The 23,826-nt window shown below is 37.9% G+C and overlaps 1 protein-coding gene across 1 annotated transcript in view; it reads right to left on the bottom strand.

Moving 5' to 3' along the window:
• GABRG1 (gamma-aminobutyric acid type A receptor subunit gamma1) overlaps positions 1-10,337 on the bottom strand; it is a 111,034-nt gene extending 100,697 nt beyond the window's left edge. The window contains exon 1 of the mRNA XM_049886313.1: positions 10,112-10,337. Coding sequence (XP_049742270.1) covers positions 10,112-10,215 — 104 coding nt within the window. The 5' untranslated portion in view covers positions 10,216-10,337. The remainder of the gene's footprint in view (positions 1-10,111) is intronic.
• Positions 10,338-23,826: the final 13,489 nt, after the last annotated feature.

Below are 23,826 nucleotides of genomic sequence, written 5' to 3'. Positions count from 1 at the left end.
ACTGGATATCCATTTGCAAAAAATGAAACAGGACCCATACCTCACACCATGCACAAAAACTAACTCCAAGTGGATCAAAGACCTACACATAAAGACTAAAACAATAAAGATCATGGAAGAAAAAATAGGGACAACGTTAGGAGCCCTAATACAAGGCATAAACAGAATACAAAACATTACCAAAAATGATGAAGAGAAACCAGATAACTGGGAGCTCCTAAAAATCAAACACCTATGCCCATCTAAAGACTTCACCAGAAGAGTAAAAAGACCATCTACAGACTGGGAAAGAATTTTCAGCTATGACATCTCCGACCAGCGCCTGATCTCTAAAATCTATATGATTCTGTCAAAACTCATCCACAAAAAGACAAACAACCCAATCAAGAAGTGGGCAAAGGATATGAACATGCGTTTCACTAAAGAAGATATTCAGGCAGCTAACAGATACATGAGAAAATGCTCTCGATCATTAGCCATTAAAAAAAAAAAAATTTTAGAGAAATGCAAATTAAAACAACGATGAGATTCCATCTCACTCCAACAAGGCTGGCATTAATCCAAAAACACAAAATAATAAATGTTGGAGAGGCTGCGGAGAGATTGGAACTCTTATACACTGCTGGTGGGAATGTAAAATGGTACAACCACTTTGGAAATCTATCTGGCGTTATTTTAAACAGTTAGAAATAGAACTACCATACAACCCAGAAATCCCACTCCTCGGAATATACCCTAGAGAAATAAGTGCCTTCACACAAACAGATATATGCACACCCATGTTTATTGCAGCTCTGTTTACAATAACAAAAAGCTGGAAGCAACCAAGGTGTCCATCAACGGATGAATGGGTAAATAAATTGTGGTATATTCACACAATGGAATACTACGTATTGATAAAGAACAGTGACGAATCTGTGAAACATTTCATAACATGGAGGAACCTGGAAGGCATTATGCTGAACGAAATTAGTCAGAGGCAAAAGGACAAATATTGTATAAGACCACTATTATCAGATCTTGAGAAATAGTATAAACTGAGAAGAACACATACTTTTGTGGTTACGAGGCGGGGAGGGAGGGGGGTGGCAGAGAGTTTTTTACTGATTAGTCAGTAGATAAGAACTACTTTAGGTGAAGGAAAGGACAATATTCAATACATGGAACGTCAGCTCAACTGGAATGGGCCAAAAGCAAAGAAGTTTCCGGGATAAAATGAATGCTTCAAAGGTCAGCGGAGCAAGGGCGGGGGTTTGGGGACTATGGCTTAAGGGGACTTCTAAGTCAATTGGCAAAATAATTCTATTTTGAAAACATTCTGCATCCCACTTTGAAATGTGGCATCTGGGGTCTTAAATGCTAACACGCGGCCATCTAAGATGCATCAATTGGTCTCAACCCACCTGGATCAAAAGAGAATGAAGAACACCAAGGTCACACAATAACTATGAGCCCAAGAGACAGAAAGGGCCACATGAACCAGAAACTTACATCATCCTGAGACCAGAAGAACTAGATGGTGCCCGGCCACAACTGATGACTGCCCTGACAGGGAGCACAACAGAGAACCCCTGAGGGAGCAGGAGATCAGTGGGTTGCAGACCCCAAATTCTCATAAAAAGACCAGACTTAATGGTCTGACTGAGACTAGAGGAATCCTGGCGGTCCTGGTCCCCAAACCTTCTGTTGGCCCAGGACAGGAACCATTCCCAAAGGCAACTCATCAGACATGGAAGGGACTGGACAGCGGGTAGGAGAGAGATGCTGATGAAGAGTGAGCTACTTGTGTCAGGTGGACACTTGAGACTGTGTTGGCATCTCCTGTCTGGAGGGGGGATGGGAGGGTAGAGAGGGTTGGAAGCTGGCAAAATTGTCACAAAAGGAGAGACTGGAAGGGCTGACTCATTAGGGGGAGAGCAAGTGAGAGTATGGAGTAAGGTGTATATAAACTTACATGTGACAGACTGACTTGATTTGTAAACGTTCACTTGAAGCTCAATAAAAATAAAAAAAAAAAGTTTTCGGTGGGATGGTAAATACACAGAAATTGTATGTAAACTTCAGGGACCATTACTGTGTGAATATTTGGGTGGGGGTGGGGGCAGTGGGTGGGAAGAGTAACTATAATTTTCATTAAGTTCTATTTTTAATTAAAAAAAACTGAGTTGAGAGTATATTAAAGTGAACATCAAATTTTCTGTTGTTTCCATTTATATTCATAGTGCCTGACAGAACGTAAATTGGATTTAGGATAAAAAAAAAAACCTTCATGACATTTGACATTCATATTCTCTAAGCCTTTGAGGCTTATACGTATCAAATCGGTCGGTAAGAGCAGCTACAAAATTTGCAAAGTGGAAGCATAACATTGAGACCTATTAAATTATAAAACATATCCAAAAACGGCTTCTAAGTCAATTGGCAAAATAATTCTATTATGAAATCATTCTGCATCCCACTTTGAAATGTGGCGTCTGGGGTCTTAAATGCTAACAAGCAGCCATCTAAGATGCAGCAATTGGTCTCAACCCACCTGGAGCAAAGGAAAATGAAGAACACCAAGCCCACATGACAACTAAGAGCCCAAGAGACAGAAAGGGCCACATGAACCAGAGACCTACATCATCCTGAGACCAGAAGAACTAGTTGGTGCCCGGCCACAATCGATGACTGCCCTGACAGGGAGCTCAGCAGAGGACCCCTGAGGGAGCAGGAGAGCAGTGGGATGCAGACCCCAAATTCTCATAAGAAGACCAAACTTAATGGTCTGACTGAGACTGGAGGAATCCCGGCGGTCATGCTCTCCAGACCTTCTGTTGACACAGGACAGGAACCATCCCTGAAGACAACTCATCAGACATGAAAGGGACTGGTCAGCGGGTGGGAGAGAGACGCTGATGAAGAGTGAGCTAATTATATCAGGTGTACACTTGAGATTGTGTTGGCAACTCTTGTCTGGAGGGGGGATGGGAGGATAGAGAGAGAGGGAAGCCGGCAAAATTGTCAAGAAAGGAGAGACTGAAAGGGCTGACTTAAGACGGGGAGAGTAAGTGGGAGTAGGGAGTGAGATGTATGTAAACTTATATGTGACAGACTGATTGGATTTGTAAACGTTCATTTGAAGCTTAATAAAAGTTATTATAAAAAAAAAAAAATAAATAAATAAATAAATGGAAAAAAGAAATGAGAATCAGTACCTCTAAATGCAGAAAGAGATACTATTTTTTTTTCCTAAGTCTTCAGGGAATGAAATGAGAGAGAAAATGTTTTCATTGACATAAGGATGCTTTGGGACCGTTCATTTCAAAAGAGACGGAATACAAACGCGTAGAACAAAAACATTCTTTCTAGTCTTATTCCAGTCGTGACAAATTGAAGTTTTCAAAAAGAATTGTAACTAAGAAAATGACACAAACATATACGTGCTAAGCCACCTACACACAGAAACATATACATTTATAGAATGCAGATGTCTGATTAACACTTAAATTCAATCCGGCCAATATAGCTACTATATAGTAGTCAATATGGCTATTTTGTGGGAAAGGTAGTCCTTACTACATTTTTTGGAAAATTATTCTGTTAATTATACACATCTAGGATGACTAAGGGAGACCCTGGTGGCATAGTGGTTAAGTGCTACAGCTGCTAACCAAAAGGTCAGCAGTTCGAATCCAACAGGTGCACCTTGGAAATTCTACAGGGCAGTTCTACTCTGTCCTTTAGGGTCACTACGAGTCGGAACCGACTTGATGGCAATGGGTCAACAGGTTAGGATGACTAAGAGTTAAATGGTGTCCTTGGACTTGTGTAACTTATAAATTGTGTGACCATAAGTGATAGTTCTAGAAAGTTACCCATAGATTAACTTGGTGGCCAGCACTACTGATTCTAGCAGACTTGAAGTTACCTGGGGAAACAAATCACACTGTGAGTACACTCCTATTAAAATATTTATATTAATAACACTATGTCCTAATCATAGATTTTTGATGTGCTCATCCCAGCTATAGCTTGAATAACAGTGTTTATGTTAAATTTATCTCTATATTCCTACTACTTCTTAGTTACTGAATGTGTTTTTGTCTAAAATTAGGAGAAATGTTAAATCTCAGAGTACCTTATATCTGAAAGGAATGGATTCCTATGCTTCAGAAGTTCACTAATAAACTAAAGTTAAAGCTTTTCATAGGATATTACAATTTTAATGTCATATGGTAGATGACCAGAGTAAAGGATAACCTAGAGATGTAGAAATACAGTTTTCAAAAGACCTACAAAACTGTAAGACCATACCTCTGGCCACAGGATAGTAATGCTATCCAACTCTCTATATCCTTCACTAATACTGACCAAAACGTATGCCAACAACAGCTGAAGCCATAGAATCTTTTCCTAAATTTGCAATTGATGACTGCCTCCTTTGTGTCCCACTGTACCTCACCTAGATCTTTGACTGGCAATTACAGCATTTCATTGTCTTTACTTGTTTGTATTATTAAACCACCTTAACACTAAGTACCAGAATTTAAGTTACCTTGAAGCAACGACTGCCTTCTCTATCCTGTGGATCTTGCATATTTACTGTCTTATACCTCTACACAAAATCAGTTAGGACAAGGACCTTGTCTTGCTAATCACTGTATCTCCAGATTCCAGAACACTGCTTAACGTATAGTAGGTCCTGAGTAGATATTTGTTGACTGAACTGTAATGCTCAATAATGTTTACTCAATTAATTAATAGCTAGGACTATTAACGGCTTGAACAGGTCTAGTGATCAGGAATCCATAATCTTGTTAGAGAACTTTGTATTGGAAGAGAGCCTGCCTTCATATAACCTTCATTACTTGGTTATAGTTTGCTACACCTATACATACTGAATTCAATCACGATTTTAGATAGCATCCTTAAAAATCAGGCCGGCGTCCAAATTCTCAACAAAATTTAACTAAAAATTCTTACTTTAAACTCTTATGATGTTTTTTCTTGATCAACTCCAGTGTGTCAAAGATTTATTTAAAATAACTAATGTTACACTGCACAAAATGTTCCAGAAATTATGTGATAGGTATAGAGTATGTTTTTCTACTTCCTGTGCTTCTTTCAGAGCCCCAGTGGTGCAGTGGTTAAGCGCTTGGCCGCTAACCAAAAAGGTGGCTGTTCGAATCCACTAGCTTCTCCTTGGAAACCTTATGGGGCAGTTCAACCCTGTCCTGTAGGGTCGCTATGAGTCAGAATTTACTGAATGGCAACGGGTGCTTCTATCAATGAACCCAAGACTGTATTACTTTTCCTCTCTACTCCTGTCCCCTCTCTGTTCTTCGCTCCCTCCTTCCTTCCCTACTTCTTTTTTTTTTTCTCTCCTTTACCCACAGCCAGGTTAACTGTGTTGATTTATATTGGATTTCTAATCTGAGATGTGTGGTGGTTAAGAATGCAGGCTCTGGACATAGAACATGTGGATTTCAGTCATGGATTCAGCACTTACTATCAATACGACCTTTGAAAAGTTCCTAAATATCCCTGGACCCCAGCTTCCCCGTCTGTGAAATGGAGAGAATAACAGTATCTGGGTGATCCTCATACTTAACTAGCAATTAGGCTAGGTATAAGCTTCTATGCTGAACATTTCTCTTTAAAATTTTGGAGGCATTTTTCCACCATTTCTGGAATTGATGATGAGAATTCTCATGCCTTTTAATGCCCTTCCTTTGATTGTGATCTGTTCCAGCAGCACTCTTTGTTCTGAAATTTTTGATTTCTTTTATTTATCCTTAGGGTCCTGAGAGTATCTTTTCTTATTCTGAATTTAAAATACCATAAACTGAGGTCCTTGATTAATACCATAAATACAGGTCTTAGCAGTGACTCTAAACTCCATATGTTTACTCTACTTGCCACTATAAAGCCAGTATATTGCACTGTGTCTAGTGCTTAGCAGGCATCCAATAAACACTTGTTGCATGAATGAATCCTCTCCGCCAAATCCATAAGATAGTTAATAGCACACAAGGAGCCAGAGGACTTCACTCTACTACACTTAAAACCACTTCAGGAAAAATAATACCAGAATCACTGGGATGCCATATTATCTGCTATTATCTCTTCTCAGATAAAATTTTAAGTCCTAGGTTCTCCAAAGAAATTTTCTCACTTGATCTTAAAACAATCTTGAAAGGTAGGTATCATTTTCCACTTGTCAAAAATGAGAAATCTCCACCTAAAAGATGAAAAGTAATTTGTCTGAAATCATTCTAGTGGGAAATGATGGAACTGCAGCTAGAACCTAGATGTGGTGCAAAGTCCATTTTTGTCACTTAAGTACCCCGTCCATATGTGAATTATTCTCCTTAGGTCTGTATATTCGATTTATGCCCACTCCTCTGCCTTTCCCCCAGCAGTCATTTGTCATATTTTGATAATCATTTTCTGAGTATCTCAAGAGTCATTTTTCAGTTTTCCACCCTGCCTTTTCTTCCCTCCCTTAGACCTCCTTCCTTATTATTATATTCTTAGACAAATTTTAGCCACCTTTATATAAGTATAGGAAATCCTGGTGGCATAGTGGTTAAGAGCTACAGCTGCTAACCAAAAGGTCAGCAGTTCGAGTCCACCAGGTGCACCTTGGTACTCTACTGGGCAGTTCTGTGCTATCCTATAGGGTCACTATGAGTCAGAATCAACTCGACAGCAATGGGTTTGGTTTGGTTTGGGTTTTATATAAATATAAAATATTAGTTTATTTAATCTTCGAATGAAATGTTCAACATTTCATTTTGTTGCTTAGCCAAAAGTATATCTTGCAGTTTTTTAATGAAATAAGAGTATTGTTTGTTTGGATAACCTTAAAGACTCTATATGTAGTACATAAATCAATGGTGATATTTGCATTCTATATTTAAAATAATTTTGTCTCCAGTTCTTTAAATATTTACTTATTAGTGCAATATTTTTAGTTCACTATTTCATCCTTAAATTTCCATGGTAACTATCAGTATTTTATTTAAAATGTAAGCCAAAAATCTAGATGGCTAAAAAGAAATCAGTCATTAACTTAAATTGCTTAAAAATAATATATTTTTAAAACTAGGGTATTTGAATATTTTCATCTGGGAAACTGAATGCTAAATTTCATAATTATTTGATTTATTCATTGAAATTGTTTTAAAAAATAAACACAAGGGTTTTTTTTAATCAGCTTTTTCAACATATATCTTCTTAGTCAAAGCCTATTGTAGGTTATTTTTTATAGCAGCTAAAATCTGAAAACACATTTCGACACCTTCTTAAAAACCTGGTTATATTTAGATTTTTTTCCCCAACATTACACATGTTATATAAGTTAAACCAAGCTTTTGAGATTTTAACTAACTTGTCAAGATATCACAGAGCTTGTTGGAGAGTGAAATACAAGGAGCATGACTACAGCTTTTAGTGTTAACAACAGGATAGGTTTTCAAAGTTCAGAAACATAAAAATCAATATAATGCCTCTCCTTTATGTTCTTGATGGAAAACTAATGAGGAAGCAAGGCATTGCTTCTGATCAAACTTAAGGAAATCCCAAAATTGATTACGTTGCAAGATATATTTCAGAAACCAGTGTAAGACAACAAAATTCTTACAAACAGACCCCTCTGTGGTTAGTTTTAAGAAGGTTCCTCAAAAGGAGAAAGGGAGTAAGATATATGAATGTGCATGGTTTGTGCAGGTTAACACAAATTATCTCCAACTAAATATTTGTTGAGACCCTGGTGGCGCAGTGGTTAAGCATTTTTATATTTGTTATAAAATAAGAAAAAAGATGAAGAGGTCACCACAAGTATGGCCGGGGGTGGATTACCCAATAAGCAAAGTATGCACTGGTTTACTTACTAAACTGTAGTTCACAATTTCACACTGGTTTCACCACAAAGATATGGAATAGTGCGCTACAGATTAGTAAATAAACACAATTAAGCCCATGCATACCTTGCTGAATGGTTAATCCACCCCTGACTATAGCTACGTTAAAAGTGAAAACTTGAATTCTCATAATTGAAGCCCCAAGAATTAGACCAGAAACATAGCTTTATTTTTAATATGATTTATTCACTGGCCAGAATAATCCATCTTATCTACATTACCACAATAAACTGAATTATGTATCTAATTTAATTACATAACACTTCTCTCTTTCACTCACTCATAGATTTAGTAAGAAAGTATACTGCATTCCCATTTGCAATATCTTTCTTGAAGACTAGTAAGCATGGCCAATGAAGCAATCATTGAATTATTTTATTATTTCTAGCCCAAATCTTAGACATATTGAGTGGAAAACTTGAAGAAATCATAAATGAGCTACTACTCTCCTTCACCAGATGAAGAAACTGTATGTTCAGAGTGGTTAAGGACCCAGATACATGAGGTCATATCTCCAGTCTCCCAAGTCCATGCTCTGTTCACTCCCCTACACAGCTCCTTGTCTCTGAGAAGCTTGAAGGAGTTCTGGAGCCAATTTTAATGACCATAATGTGCATTTCCTTATAAGAAAAAGACATTTCTGTAAAACAAAACATCTCTTTGGACAGATAATATGGTCTTTTCTAAGCAGCTCGTCTATTATATGAAAATGTAAGTTTGCACTTATAATGAAAGAGCATACAGGTTATCATTTCAGAAAACCACTGGATAAACCTGTCTTTACGTATGAGAACACAGGTTCATTTATAATATTATGAAGATGCATGACAGTGCTGGTACATTTTCTATTTAAGTATCTTCTCTAAAAGTTTATAATATATCCAAACGAATAAGCCATTATGACACAACTTGTGTATAAAAAAATTGAGTAGTATGTTTATGTCCATGCAGAAGATTTACAATTCTAATGGAAAGGGTAAATAAATTAAGACTGTAATACTTGAAACATGACCAAGTATCAGAAATTGTCTAGCAAGTCTATTATCACTTAGCCTGCTTTAATCAATTCTATATTTTCTGAGAGAAAATATTGTTGGTAATGGAAAAAATATCCACTCTAGCTATACACTAAAATCAATGAGCAACAATCCACTTAAGCAATGATTGCTAAACATTAAGCAATATTTATTGAGGCATGTTTCTATCTGCATAGTGATTGCACTTTACCCTTGAGTTCTAAGCAGAATCATATAACGCAATACTACAATTCTAAATGCACATGTATTTAAAACACTGTTGCATTACATGAATAGTGTATCTGAGATATTTATACTATCTATTCCTTAATCAATATATTTAACTCCAATCACTCACTATTCTGATACATAATCCAGGTGAGATACTTGATCATTTTATTGTTCTATCAGAATGATTTCAAAGTTTATTGAAAGGTATTACAGTCCCAGTCTTCTTTCTCTTAAATTGGAGGTCTGGGTTTGATAATATTGTGTGCGCGCACACACACACACACACACACACGGCATTCATATTACCATGGAATTTTTAATTACTCTAGGACAGCCAATTAAAATAAAAATGATTCAATGCTTGGTCAATAAAATATACATGGTTTTCTGACTTAAATATTACACATTTTCAACTCTGACAATTTTTTGGTCATATATATAATCTTTCTTGATGTAAAACATTGTGTTTTTTTCCCAGAATAGCAAAGTTACCAAAATTGTAATAACGGTAAAAAAGCAACATTAGTATATAGCACAGCAGCCGTAAACACCAGGCTGAGAAACAAGTTTCTGAAATAACTTTGTCTTTAAAATGCAGAATCATCCAGAAAGTTAAGAGTTCATCTATGGGCATTCATCCCCTAAATTTAGTTGCAAAGTCATTTCTACACCCCCACCGCCTTTGGCAATTAACTGAATCTTTACTTATCTATACTCTGCTTAAAGTGGAAAACAATTGAGCTAATCCCCATGCTTCTGATACAGGCTAATTTCATTCAACCTGAAAGTGAATGAATCTAATCAAAAAAAATATGGTATGGTATGGTAAAATAACACACTTGTGCCCCTTAAGTGCAAATTATTTTACTTACAGTGATTTTTTTTTTTTAAGAAAAGGAAATGAAGGGCAAGGGAGTGGATACCAAAGAATAGTTTTAAGTCCTTGAATTTACTCACCAGTTTCCCAAGTGCAGGGTCAGTAACAAGAACATCAGCCTCACCCCTCTACTTTGACTCCGCAGAAGAAAAGGAGAGAAGAAAAAAGCTTTCCACGAACCCATCGGGCTAGATATTTCGCTCTTTCTGTTTGTGCAACACGAGCTGAAAGTCTCCAACCCAGAGTTTATTCTCCCACCTCAGCACTAGCCCTGTAAGTATGAGAAAGCAGAGTGTGAGAAGGCTATACACCTCTCCACCAGGTACGATGCGACTCCCAGCGGAATTGAGCGGGGGAACCAATCAGACTGAGAAGATGCTGGCATAAATTATCTTTAAAAGATTGGACCAATCAGTAGACCAAAGAGGCGGGGCTTCCCCTACTAGAAAGCTAGCCCAGTAGGGGAAAGGGCTCCGTCTTTCTAAAAGAAAAACAAACCTCTTTTCCCTTGCAGCGGCGGAGAAACGTTTGAGTGGCAGAAGCCGCCTCCCTCTCCCCCGGGCTTTCCTCCTGAATATTCCGGTAGCCACTGCCTCTCTCCATTCCCGCTTTTGGATGTGAACCTGTCTTCCAAGAGAAAGCCTTGAGAAGCGGGAAGTGCCTAGTTGATTTTCCCCAGGCGTGTGGATGTTCTGCTAGTTTTAGTTAATTATCGTTATTAATTTCTGAGGGTGAGAGCATTGTCTCATTTACCTTTGCAGACCCAGCACCTGGCACAATGCCCAACACAAATGAGCACTCAGGAGACATTGAGTATACGATTGAATGAACGAGCAAGCTTGATGCATTCCTGGCAAAAAACGTTTCCTTCCTACTCCTGATGCCTTTGCAAGTAGAACTTGTAGTCCTTTCACCCTCCAGACACCAAAAGATAACACTAATGAATAACGCCAAGCGTTTTACAAGAACAAACGAAATCCGATTTTAAAATTGCCCTCTTAGCAATAGGAGTTGTAGACCTATTCCATGAGAAACTCTGATTCTTTTCTCCCTTCCCAGTTGCCTTTGCATTTGTTGAGCTATGTTTGGTACCTAACTTCGGAGGCTCTGTTTTGAGTTTGCTGCAGAGCCCAACAGTTGCCATGGCAACCGGAAAGCCTCTTGGCAGCTGGAACAACTGTGGATTAGAGGACGATGATGGTGGTGCACGCCGGTTCGCTCTGGCGAGCCATCTTCTGTTTTTACGCTTTGCTAAATTCCTGCTTTCCACCAACGCCGCCTGGGGTTGGGGTCCGTGGCTGTCTCGTTAATCACCCAGCAGCCACCTGGAATTGGTCAGATTCCGGGCTGAACTGCAATTCACCACCCAGGGACCTGAGAGTATCTGTCTTCCCACGAATAGTGCATGCCAGAAGTAACAGTGTTTATGCAAGGCGATCAGGTAACTGTTGCTATCCTACCTTCTGAAATCACTTAAAGGAACTGAAGAGGAGTCACAAGGTGGCAGATCTTTTCTTGCCCGAAATAACTGATGGTGCAGTACTGGGCTTTTTTCCCCTCTCTTTGATTGCTTCTCCATCCTTTTAGTCTCCTTTGAAAATAGGTATTGACCACCTTGCTTTTCTTTTCCCACTGCAGGTTAATTAGTCCGCATTATTCTCTTCCACAAGGCATGTAAATCAAGGTAGTCCATACCAAGTAATTTACATAACAAAAACATTTAATTATAATACATTTCTAGGGGAGTAAAATTAGGTAAAAGTTGATGTCAATATAATGCCAGTTTTTGTTTTTCCTGTTTCAATTAAGAATGTGCTTTCGATGGCTATTTAACTGTTTCACTGTATGCACTGATCTGATCTGATCAGCCGGCGAACTAGAAATTAATTCACTAATTAACCAGAAGAACAAATAATCGAGTTCCGCCTTGCATTTTGCTAAGACTACGTAAGGATTTTGGATGTCCTATTTTTTTTTTTTTAATGGTAATAGTGCCTGATATTATGCAGTAGCAGTTGATCGTTCTCCCATCAATAATTCTTAACAAGGTTTTACGTTTATTGTTCTCGTATGTAATTGAAAGATGCTGAGAGCAGTTAAGAGAAATTAATGGACAGGAAAGGTAACGGATAAACCATTGGGTGGTTACAAACTGCCTCTCCATTCTTGTAAAAGATAAAGGATTGGAGTAAGGGAAATTTTCTTGTATTTTCCAAAATCTTGTTTTTTGTCATTTTGGTGCTGAAATATTTTCCAAATTGTTTTATTTTCTTTTAAGTACTTTTCATCCGACTCTTTATTTCTATGCCTCTTCCTTGCAGTTTTTCCCCTTTTTAAAACATATATCTTCTGGGAAATTGACCCTATTCTGTTATCATTGTTAATTATAATTCTCTGTAAAATGTGGACAAGGGATCTGAGCCCTCCAGAACCAGAAGGAAGAATGATGATTTTGGATAGAAGCCATGTTTTGACCCTGACAGTTTGTCCCATTTGATTAACGAAGCAACTTGGGGGGGTGTGGGAGATGGATGACACATATTGTGGGTTCCAAATAAAATCAAGAAGGTACCCTGTACTTATTAAATAAACCACAGTGTCTCATACGGGCACAGTCCAGGGGATGCAGATCAGGTGTCTTGCACAAGTTTATGGGAGAAGACCAGAAGGTGCTATAGATGAGCAAATGGAGAAAGCTCTTCTGTTTTCCATCAAGGTGGTGGTTTTCAACTGGACGTAATTTGCCCTCCAGTGGGCATTTGGCAATGTTAGAAGACATTTGTAGAGGTCACAACAGAGGGTTTGAGTTACTGACATCTAGTGAGTAGAGGCCATGGTCGTTGCTATACATTCTAAAATGCACAGATAAGCCCTCCCACAACAAGAATTATTAGCCTCAATTTCTCCATAGTGCCAAGTCTGAGAAGCCCTGAGATATGGGTGAGAGGAAAGGTAGTCAGAACCTATTGCAGCTGATGACATTCTTATATTGACATTGAATTCACCATTCCCCTTTGACAGGATGAGCCACAACACTTATCCACTAGTGTTGCATAGGCTGTAATTACTATCAACTCATATTGCATAGCAGTTTTTATTTTTCTCATAATTTGATAAGGGATCATCTTAAAATAAAATGTTTTGGATATGTATTAAAAAGGCAGATTCAAGGGCTTCACTCAGACCTGATGTACTAGAACTCTTACCAAGAAACTTTTGAGATTCTCATGCATCAGAAAGCTTGAGAATCATTGTCCTACATTATCTCACAAAATGGCCAGCCCTAGAAGATTATACATGTACAGTCCTAAGCTTAGCAAAGCTGTTTCAGCATAATTTATCTGCCCATTTTTAATTAATTCATTCAAAAAAATTTGTGCTTGGTATCAAGGCTTACTACTTTGTGCTTCAGTTTATTCTCCTATAGAAAGGCATAAACATCCTGCTTAGTTTATAGAGTTGTTTTAAGGATTAAATGGATTAATGCATGGGGTTTCCTTGAAAAGTGCTTGGAATTTACAAAGTACTCAGAAAAAAAAATGTTAATTGTCATCTCATTGAGGGTAGATTTCAAATCGGATTGATTAAACCCCACCCCTAGTATTTCTCTTTTTTCTAGTATAGTGCCTGGTACAGATTAGTTGTTTTCTAGGGGATACTGATATGCTCACCCTGCAAAAAAAAATTGTCCTAATAACAGGATTGTGTAACACAAGGAGATATTTTGAGCCATGTTCTACATTTCCTAATGTACTTTTCTTCTGTCACAAAATCTATACTTCAGCCAAGACAAAAATTGCGGTTTGCTAGACTCCTCACTGGATATTACATTTTTTTTTTCTCTTCTCATGCTATTCTGCCAACCTGGGAACCCCTTTCCTCTTCTTCATCTGTCAAATCCCTCTTCATTCTTCCTGATTAAGTTTAGGGGTCATTTCTTCTAAGGAGCCTTTATTAATTCTTCACTGCATTATTGTCCATGTTACAAAGCTATATAGTAATATAGTGTCCTATATAGTAATAGTGAATATTTACTCTGTGCTTACTATGTGCCACCAGGCATTGTTCTAAACAGTACTAGATTATAGGTGTATGTAGTTGTCTGTCGTCTTACAGGAATTATTTCATATCTGTATCACAGAACTTTTCAAATTGTTAAATACTACCTGTATTCCCATTCATACTGTCAGATCTGTGTTTTTCAATTTTATATATTCAAGAATCACAGTGTTTATCAGATCTGGTATGTTGTTGTTCTTAGGTGCTGTCAAGTCAGTTCTAACTCATAATGACCCTATGTACAACAGAACAAAACACTGCCCAGTTCTGCGCCATGCCCACAATTGTTGTTATGCTTGAGCTCATTGTTGCAGCCATTGTGTCAATCCATCTCATTGAGGGTCTTCCTCTTTTTCTTTGACCCTGTACTTTACCAAGCATGATGTCCTTCTCCAGAGACTGATCTCTCCTGACAACGTGTCCAAAGTATATAAGACATAATCTCAACATCCTTGCTTCTAAGAAGCATTCTGGTTGTACTTCTTCCAAGATAGATTTGTTTGTACTTTTGGCAGTCCATGGTATGTTCAATACTCTTCACCAATTTTTTTTTTATATGATGTGTTTAATATTGTGTGTATATTTGATTATTAGCTTTTCCCTCTTAGAATGTAGCTCCAACAAGGCAGGGACTTCATTTCTTGCCATCACCACTGTATCTCTTTTGTCCAAATCAGTGATTAGAAGGTGATAGGCACTCAATATATACCTTAGAATTAATAAGTGTTCGATTTATGATTGAATGAATAAACAGAAAAATGGCTTTAATCCTTATATATAATTCTGGAACCATCAAGGTGTGTCTATTTAACAGCCTAGGTCTCAAGTGCTCAGCTTTAAATAAACAAAATCCAGATCTTGGTACTTGACTTACTCCTTACTGCTCCAGAAAAAAACTGCTAGACCATGGGAATTAATTTTGTTCTTATTTCCAGGTAGTCAGAATCAAAATGAGCAAAACTCATCTGAGTTTAAGTAATCAGATTATTCTGTAAATCACACGGAGATGCAGGGCAGCAAAAAGAGACTTCAAATCACTGAAAGCACATGCCAACCTCCTTAATCCTGCACTTGGCCTTCAGAGTACAGCAAGAAAAGGGAGTTCAGAAGCCAGTCCTGGATGGTAAGGCAGAATGGACCTATAGTCCTTGACCCTAAAGCCATTCTATTTTTGTTTGTTTGTTTCTGTATTATAATTTCTGAATTCCATCTGGCTTTTTTAAAAAGACATTTTGCCACTGTTTATCTCCCCTCTTCCATATTTTCTTTTCTACATGAATTTCCCATCAACAGGCAAGTATGTTCTCATGTCTAAAACACCCTCTATGAATCTCCCCCATAACATCTATGCCTGTCACTTCACTCCTGCTTTGTTTATAATGGTATCTTTAGTTTACAAAAGAGTGCCTGGAACCCAATTCTCTGTGAATATTTCTCAAATTAAATAAAACAATGAATTAAAAGATACATTAAATATCAAAAATGAAAAGTACAGAATGCTATTAGAGGATGTACCAAACCAAAAAACCAAACCCGGTGCTGTCAAGTCAATTCCAACTCATAGTGGCCCTACAGGACAGAGTAGAACTACCCCACAGAGTTCCCAAGGAGCACCTAGTGGATTCAAACTGCCGACCCTTTGGTTAGCAGCCGTAGCACTTAACCACTATGCCACCAGGGTTTCCAGAGGATGTAACAGAGGATTTAATTCAAATTGGAGAATTGAGACTTCTTTGAGGATGTGACAGTTAAGCTGAGAAAAAAAGAGGACAAGAAAATTGCTACATTAAGGATGAAGAGTGAGGTGGAGAGACTTAGGTATGGGAAAATGATGTGCAAAGCCCTAAAAAAAAAATGGGGCATGGTAAGGGGCGGGGGACAAAACAACAGCTGAACAACCATCATTCTGTCTAAAACACATTGAGAGAGAAAGCTGTAAAGATGGAGCAGGGATTAGAGCAAGGAGCCAGGATATGGAGAGTCTTAAAGGTCATGATAATATTAAAATTAGTCCAAAGCGAAATAGGAAACCATTAAATGGTTTAAGGAGAACATTTTCAGACTTCCATTTTTAAAAGATTATTATGGTAGCTATATAAAGAATAAATTAGAGGTAGCTGAGAATGAAAATAGAAGATGATTGTAGTAGTTCAATGGCAGCTTTGATTAACTGAAAGTAGAGATAGAAATAAGTTGAATAATGATAATAGCGATAACAGTATTGTTAAGATTAACTGAGCAACTACGATGTGCCTGAAACTATTCTAAGGATTTATATAAATTAATTCATTTAATTTCCACAGAAACCATATGGGAGCTAAAGCACATAAAGCTTAAATAATTCTTCTATCTTGACATAGCAAGTAAGTAGAGGACCTTAGCTTTAAACCCAGGCCACTTTATTTATGAGCTCATGCTCCAATCTATTAATAATGTATAGATTGGAGATACAATTTGAGAAAACTGAAAAGAGTTAGTGATGAATCAAGTTATGTATGTCAAGAAAAATCATGAGGTTTCTAATTTGACTAGCTGGCTGGTATTAGTGGTACATGTATCTGGCACTAAATAGAAATTAGTAGACTTGCAATATGAATTGAGAAAATGTAATTCAGTTTTTTTAAGACAGGAGGTTGCCAAAGGTGAGAACGTGATGGAAAAAATAAAAGAAGTCAAACTGATCTTCGAGGAACTCCAAAATCTTGAGGTCAAGTAGAAAAAAGCATGTAAAGAAGCCTAAAAATAATTATCTAGAGATGCATGGGAAAAAGCAGGCAAGCACAGTATCATAACATCCAAGAGTATTTTGAGAAAGAGTAACTGGTCAGCTGCACTAAATCCAGATCATACAAAATGAGCATTGGAAACATAACTGGATTTAGCAACATAGAGGCATTAATGTCACAGAGGCAGAGGTCAGACCAGAGAATTTAATGAGTGAATGAGAGGTGAAGAAATAAAGAAGGTTAGCTGGTAATGGGTGCTCTTGTAGAGGCTGCATTCTGCCAAACTTTGTATACTATCAAATTTTCATGCGTAAAAGTCATTTTCTCTATATTTTTTGTCTATTCTCTAGACTGCTTGCTTCTTGATAGCAAAAGACCTTCCCCCCACCCCCCACCATGCTACCTCCAATGCCTGGGATAGAGCTCCATCATAGCCATGAATAAATGAAAGAATGACCTGAGACATATCTACATTTACTATCTCTATAACTTTGGGCCTTTTATTTCAGTTCTGCAATCTTAAATTTATTCCCTATAAAGTGACATGACATTAATATAGAGTTTACATGGTTGATATAGCATTATATATAGTATTATTAGATAATATAAATAAAATATATAGCACATAATAGATCTCAATTATAGTAGAAATTTGGAATCACAATGGCAAATTCTTGTAATCATGAATCATACAATTGACATACTGGGATAGGTAAGAAATATAGAATCAGATAACATAAATTTAAATCTTGGCAACACTAATTATTTTCATAACCTTTGGCAAATTATAACAGCTCTCTGAACCTCAGATTTTTCAATTACAAAATGAAATGTTTTTCCTACCACAATGGGTCAATATGAAGGTCAAATAAAATAACCTTATATAATTCTAAATTATTAATCAATATAGAAATATTAGTTTTGGCTTTATTGTTATGACTTTATTATAATCAGTACAAAATGACAGGAATTAGAGAAGGCACGAGAAAAAAATATAAAATATCGAGAGCTAACAATTGTATAATTCTCACATTTTGCCAGACATTGTCTATCTTAAGTGATTTTGATATCTTCACTTATTGAAATTCTACTACAATCCTGTGAGGTAGCTACTATTATTATTCATTTATTTTATAGGTGAGGAAATTGAAGAGTAAATACTTAGTAATTTTCCCAGATCACCAGCAAGTGAGTACCTCAGCTAAGATTTGAACCTAGAGAGACAAGTTGCAGAGTCTATGTTTTGAGCCACTATGAAATACTGCCCTTGGAATGGTAGATGTGTCTCTGCTTTAAAGAAAATTGCTCTTATTTCTTCCAAGGCCACCTTTTCCCCCTCAGGTTAGCTACCATGGTTATTTCAGTGACTATGTACCAGGGGATCATTGTCCTGAAAACCTTCTGTATTTTACTTTAAAGGGCCATTCCATAAAAATGTCAAAAGCGGGAAAGAATTGTTGAAGAATGACCCTTAAGGAGCCATGTTTCAAAGGAATATAGTCCTGTTTAGGATATGAGACACTTACAGGAAATAGGTCCAACCCTTGGAGATTTATTGAAGCTTGACACTTAATGAAAACCCTAAAGGTCTTGATGGAGCTTTATTATGCCAATTACTCATTCACCTCATATATAACCTTTGAAATTTTATTTCAAAAATGCATTGCTAGCAGAAATGACATTGAAATTGTAGCCCCCAGGGCATTTTTGAATGGGCCGTATCCAATCACTAACTCCCTACTCATCCCTTTTATAGCATATGATATGTCTGCTCATATGACTTTGACTAGCAGCTAAATAATAATAGTTTCCTATGGGCATTGGGGTCAGAGAGAGAAAACATCCTTCTATTTGTATATTTCCCCTCTCATTTGACTTACTGGCTCTTGGTCCACAACATCTACCAAAGAACACAGCTACTACATGTGTATACTGGGAAACTAGACTGCTCAGGTTCTCTTCTACCCTGAGGAGGTGCCCCACACACCAAAAGAATTGCCAGTTTTTATCTACAGAAATCTGGGGAACCTATACAGAATTGATTTTAATTATGTTGTATCAGGGAGGAAGGAATATAGTGTTGAACTGGGAAAAAAATATTGAATCTGGTACACTAAGCAAGGACTCTGGATTTAATATTAAATCAATCAGCTAAGAGTGTCTTTAACAGTTTACTTGGGTGATTGACTAAAACCTTTATTCAAAGTTAACCTATGAAAATGATGTTGAAATGGCTTTGGTACTGAAAAGTATGCAAGGTTTTAGGAAGAAATAGATGATAAGGTAGATTTATCCTGGAAGGTTGTTCACCAAATTTCCATTATGTCCCTGAGTTTCTCCAGGGACAATCCCTTTATCAAAGATATGAGAAACACATTCATAATGGGAGTTTCAGCAGACTTGAAAAGCTCTCTGGTAGCTGCTGTGTATGTAGGCAAGAGATTAGAGTGGGAACTGCTGCCGTCAATCTGGATTCCCAAATTCAGTGGGGATCATGGGGTCTCAGGGCTTCCTTGTATTCAGTGGTCATGATGACATCCCAGAGTGGTGGGAGCAAATTGCCAGAATTTAATCATTAGTGTCATGGTTGGCATGGTTACGGTAACGGGCACCAGAGCCAAAAAAATAACCAACATAGTTGACCTGCAGAAATCCTTCATGTTAGCACGTTAACCATGTTGTCCTTAGAAGTGAAGTAGTTGAGTAGCCTACTAGAGCATTATTGATTATATAGACAAAAGAGCTGTAGATCTGCTGAAGAGACATGTGATTTGAGTCACCATAGTAGAATCCAGCCTCCTCAACCTATTTCTACACTTCAGCCAGTTCCTGCATCCAGGTTCACTGTAATAAAGGGCATATTGGGTTTCCTTAAGGGAGTACTAGGCTACTCAGCCAAAAACGTATGCTATAAACCTACCTTTTAGTCTTCTCCCAAAGAGTCCTGCCATCATTTATCTGGGTCATCTGGAAGAAGAATAACCAAACCTTTTGGGAATGTAAGGTCCTATCTCTAACTAACAGCAATTCATGGATACCCAAAATGCCACTGTAGTTCAGTAGTCAGAGTAGAGGCTCATGGAGATCAGGTGATAAATGCAGTTATGATTTGAGTCCATCCCACACTAAGGTCTATGGTTCCCTGAACGCACAATGCTGTTGTACAGTGAAACCTGTGAGAGCCAGAACTTGACGGGACCGCCTTGTTTTTCCAGGTCTTGCAAGTTTTCTGCCTTTGACAGGGTGCAGTCTTACCACTTTCCTATCACTCATTTTAGTGGAAAATATTTGAGTTTTTCTTCTATCACAGGTTTCCACCTTACACAGATTCTGGCTTTTGCAGGTTTTACTATATCTAAAAGGCATGATTGTGATAGACACACTCAGCGAACAGCATAACATGACCTAGACCCCTTAACCTGTGAAGTGAAAGCACAAAACTAACTTTACCTATGAACATAAGAAAAAAATGATATATTTATGTCACATCAAGTACTTAAAAGATGTAGGAGTTGTGTTTTCTACCACATTCCTATTCAATTTGCCCTGTGCAGAAAGCAAATAGACATAAAAGAATGACAGTAGATTTCAAAGCCTTAATAAGGTAACGATTCCATTTGCAGCTGCTGTTCCAAATGTGGTTTCATTGCTAGAGATAATCAACAATCCTCTGGCACCTGATACGTAACCGATATTTTACTGGTAAGACCCATTAGAAATTTTTTTTTTTTTTAACTTTCAGCTCACAGGGCCAACAGTACAATGTCACCGACCTATCTCAGGGTGATATGATGTAATATAGTCTTCAGGGACCTTGATCAACTCTCTATTTCATAAGATATTCTGCTGGTCCATTACACTGATGGCATTATGCTGATTGGAACTGCTGAGCAGGAAGAAGCAGCTACTCTAGGCACCTTGGTAAATTACATATAAACATGGGAAATAAATCCCACAAAATTCTGGGTCCTGCCACCTTAACAAAATTTGTGGGATTTCCATGACCTTGGTATGTCTAGATATCCCTTCTAAGGTGAAGGACAATTTGCGTAAAATATAAAACAGACTAGGAAGAAATGCCTGGTGATCTAACATCAGAAATAAACCAAAGAAAACCCTATTAATCACAATACAATATTGTCCAATACTGTGATGGACAATGAGCCCCCTAGGTTTTAAGTCACTACACAATAGATGCAACGATAGATCCAATATACCAATAATCATGAAGATGGCATGTGACCAAGCAATGTTTTGTTATGTTGTACATAATGTTGTCATGAGCCAGAGCTAACTTGGCAACTAACAATAACAACATTATTAAGGAACAAGCGTATGCTTAGTAGGCCTATTTTGGGTTGATTATGCTGTTTTGCTGAGCATCTTTAACCCTTTTGTTATTATATTTTTTTCTCCTTAAATTCCACCCCCCCGCCCTGCCGCTGGCATGTGTTTTCAGTATTGGAATGCATGCTTACTAATTAAGTACCTTTAAATTTTAGGTTTTTTTTGCTAATATGGATTTTGAGAAATATGATCTGGTAATTCAAGTTACGAATGAAGTGAGTGACACTATGGCCACTCACTTCATAATCTGTGGTATGACGATATACCAATGAGAGCTACGTAATTTATTTGTGGGTATCTTTCCATTAAGTTACATGGGAAACATCTGGTTTTCTAAATATGACACAGAAAAGCCAAAAGAAACCCATCAGGGTTCCCTAACTATCACACAGGAAAGCCATAATGATGTTTGCAAGCCATATCTCATAGAAGTAAAGGAAAAAAAGCCAGAAGTTTACAAAACTAACACATCCAGGAGGTATCACCTAATAAAATGCTCAACCTACACAACAATGAGGCTCCAACTGTACTCTGCTGATCTTCACACATTTCAAAAGGGACCCACATTGACACTAAAGGCATTGTTGTTGTTGTTAGGTGCCCTCGAGTCGGTTCCAACTCATAGCAACCCTATGTACAACAGAACGAAACACTGCCTGGGCCTGCACCATCCACATAATCATTGTTATGCTTGAGCCCATTGTTGCAGCCACCACGTTAATCCATCTTGTTGAGGATCTTCCTCTTTTTCAAAAACCCTTACTTTACCAAGAATGATGTCCTTCTCCAGGGACAGATTCCTCCTGATCACATGTCCAAAGTGTGTGAGACATAGTCTCACCATCCTTGCTTCTAAGGACCATTCTGGTTGTAATTCTCCCAAGGCAGATTTGTTCGTTCATTGAGGTTTTCCTCTACTTCATGACCCTCTCTATTTTATCAGGCATGATATCCATCTCCAGGGACTGGTCTCTCCTGATAACCTATCCAAAGTGTGCGGCTTGACATCTCGCCATCCTTGTTTCTAAGGAACACACTGGCTGTACTTTTTCCAAGACAGTTTTGTTTGTTTTTCTGGCAGTTCATGGTATACTCAGTATTCTTTGCCAACACTATAATTCAAAGGCATCAATTCTTCTTCGGTCTTCCTTATTCATTGTCCAGCTTTCACATGCATATGAGGTAATTGAAAATACCATGGCTTAAGTCAGGCACACCTTAGTCCTCAAAGTGACATCTTTGCTTTTTAACATTTTGAAGAGATCTTTGCAGCAAATTTGCCCAATGCGATATATTTGATTTCCTGACTTCTGGTTCCAAGGGCATTGATTATGGACCCAAGAAAAGTGAAATCCTTGGCAACCTCAATATTTTCTCCATTTATCATGGCATTACTTACTGGTAACGTTGTGAGGATTTTAGTTTTCTTTATGTTGAGATGTAGTCCTCTATCTTCATCAGCAAGGACTTCAAGTCCTCTTTGCTTTTAGCAAGCAAGGTTGTGTCATCTGCATAGCACAGATTGTTAATGAGTCTTCTACCAATACTGATGCCACATTCTTCTTCATATAGTCCAGCTTCTCAGATGTACAACCTAAGCTACCCATCATATACTGGTATGGACTAGCCAACAAACCATAAAATCAGACATGGGCAGAAGGAGTTTATCATCGAATGAAAATTATTCTTGTGATATTAGGCTTGACTGGGATACGAAAGCATAGGTAAATTGTATGATCAACTGGCTCAGATGCCTATGCCCCTTACTTCTGCTACATTGCCCCTATCTCAACCTGAGCCCTTGAGGCCTCACTAGGAGTTTCCTATGATCAGCTAACAGAGTAAGCACAAAACCAAGACATATTAACAAATGGTTCTGTAGAGTTCACTGGAGCCAACCAAGAGGATACAACAATAGCCCTTCAGCCTTAGAGCCCTTCAATATTACTCCAAGATGTCCCTGAAAATAGTGGTGAATGAAAATCTTTATAGCAGGCAGAACTTTGAGTAATTCATCCCTAGTTTTTTATTTTGCCCCAAAAGAGAAATGGTCAGAGGTAAGATCCACTTTGGTTTATAGGCTGAGGCTAAGGATCAGAACCTTAGAAGGAACACATTTGGAAAATTGATGACAAGAAAGATTGGGAAAGAGAAGTATGGGCAGACTTCTCTTAATGGGTAGAGTGGAAAGACACTTTTTGTCCCATATGTGAATTCTCATGAGAGAATAACTTCAGCAGAGTAAGATCTTCATAATCAGGTGAACAAGACAGCCTGTTGTGTGAGTACCAGTCAGTCTCTTCCTCCAGCTGTCTCTAGGGCCGGTCGCTCAGCTATGGTGCAGCAGAGGAAGTCCAGTGGTGGGGAGAATTGGAGATGGGTTGTTTGCAGCACGAACTGGGGCCGACAGGGCAGAGCTGGGCGTGTAGTGTGGGGTAGGTCTGGGGGTCCGAATATCTGTGCTGACCCCACTCAGGAGCATGGCATTCAGCTTATGGTGAAGATAGGCAGAAGGGAAGGGAGAGGATGTGATGTGTGGGGCTTAGTGGGTGAGAAAAAGAAGAGAGAGAAACTGAAAGAAAAAAAATTATAAAAAATGAAGAAAGAAAAAGAAAAAAAGGAAATAAATAGTGACACAGTAGGATTTGGCAAATGGGGCAGGG

Source organism: Elephas maximus, chromosome 5, assembly GCF_024166365.1.
Source record: "Elephas maximus indicus isolate mEleMax1 chromosome 5, mEleMax1 primary haplotype, whole genome shotgun sequence".
Lineage (NCBI taxonomy): Eukaryota > Metazoa > Chordata > Mammalia > Proboscidea > Elephantidae > Elephas > Elephas maximus.
Note: the sequence above shows the minus strand (reverse complement) of the source record. Positions and strands in the feature narration are given on the sequence as shown.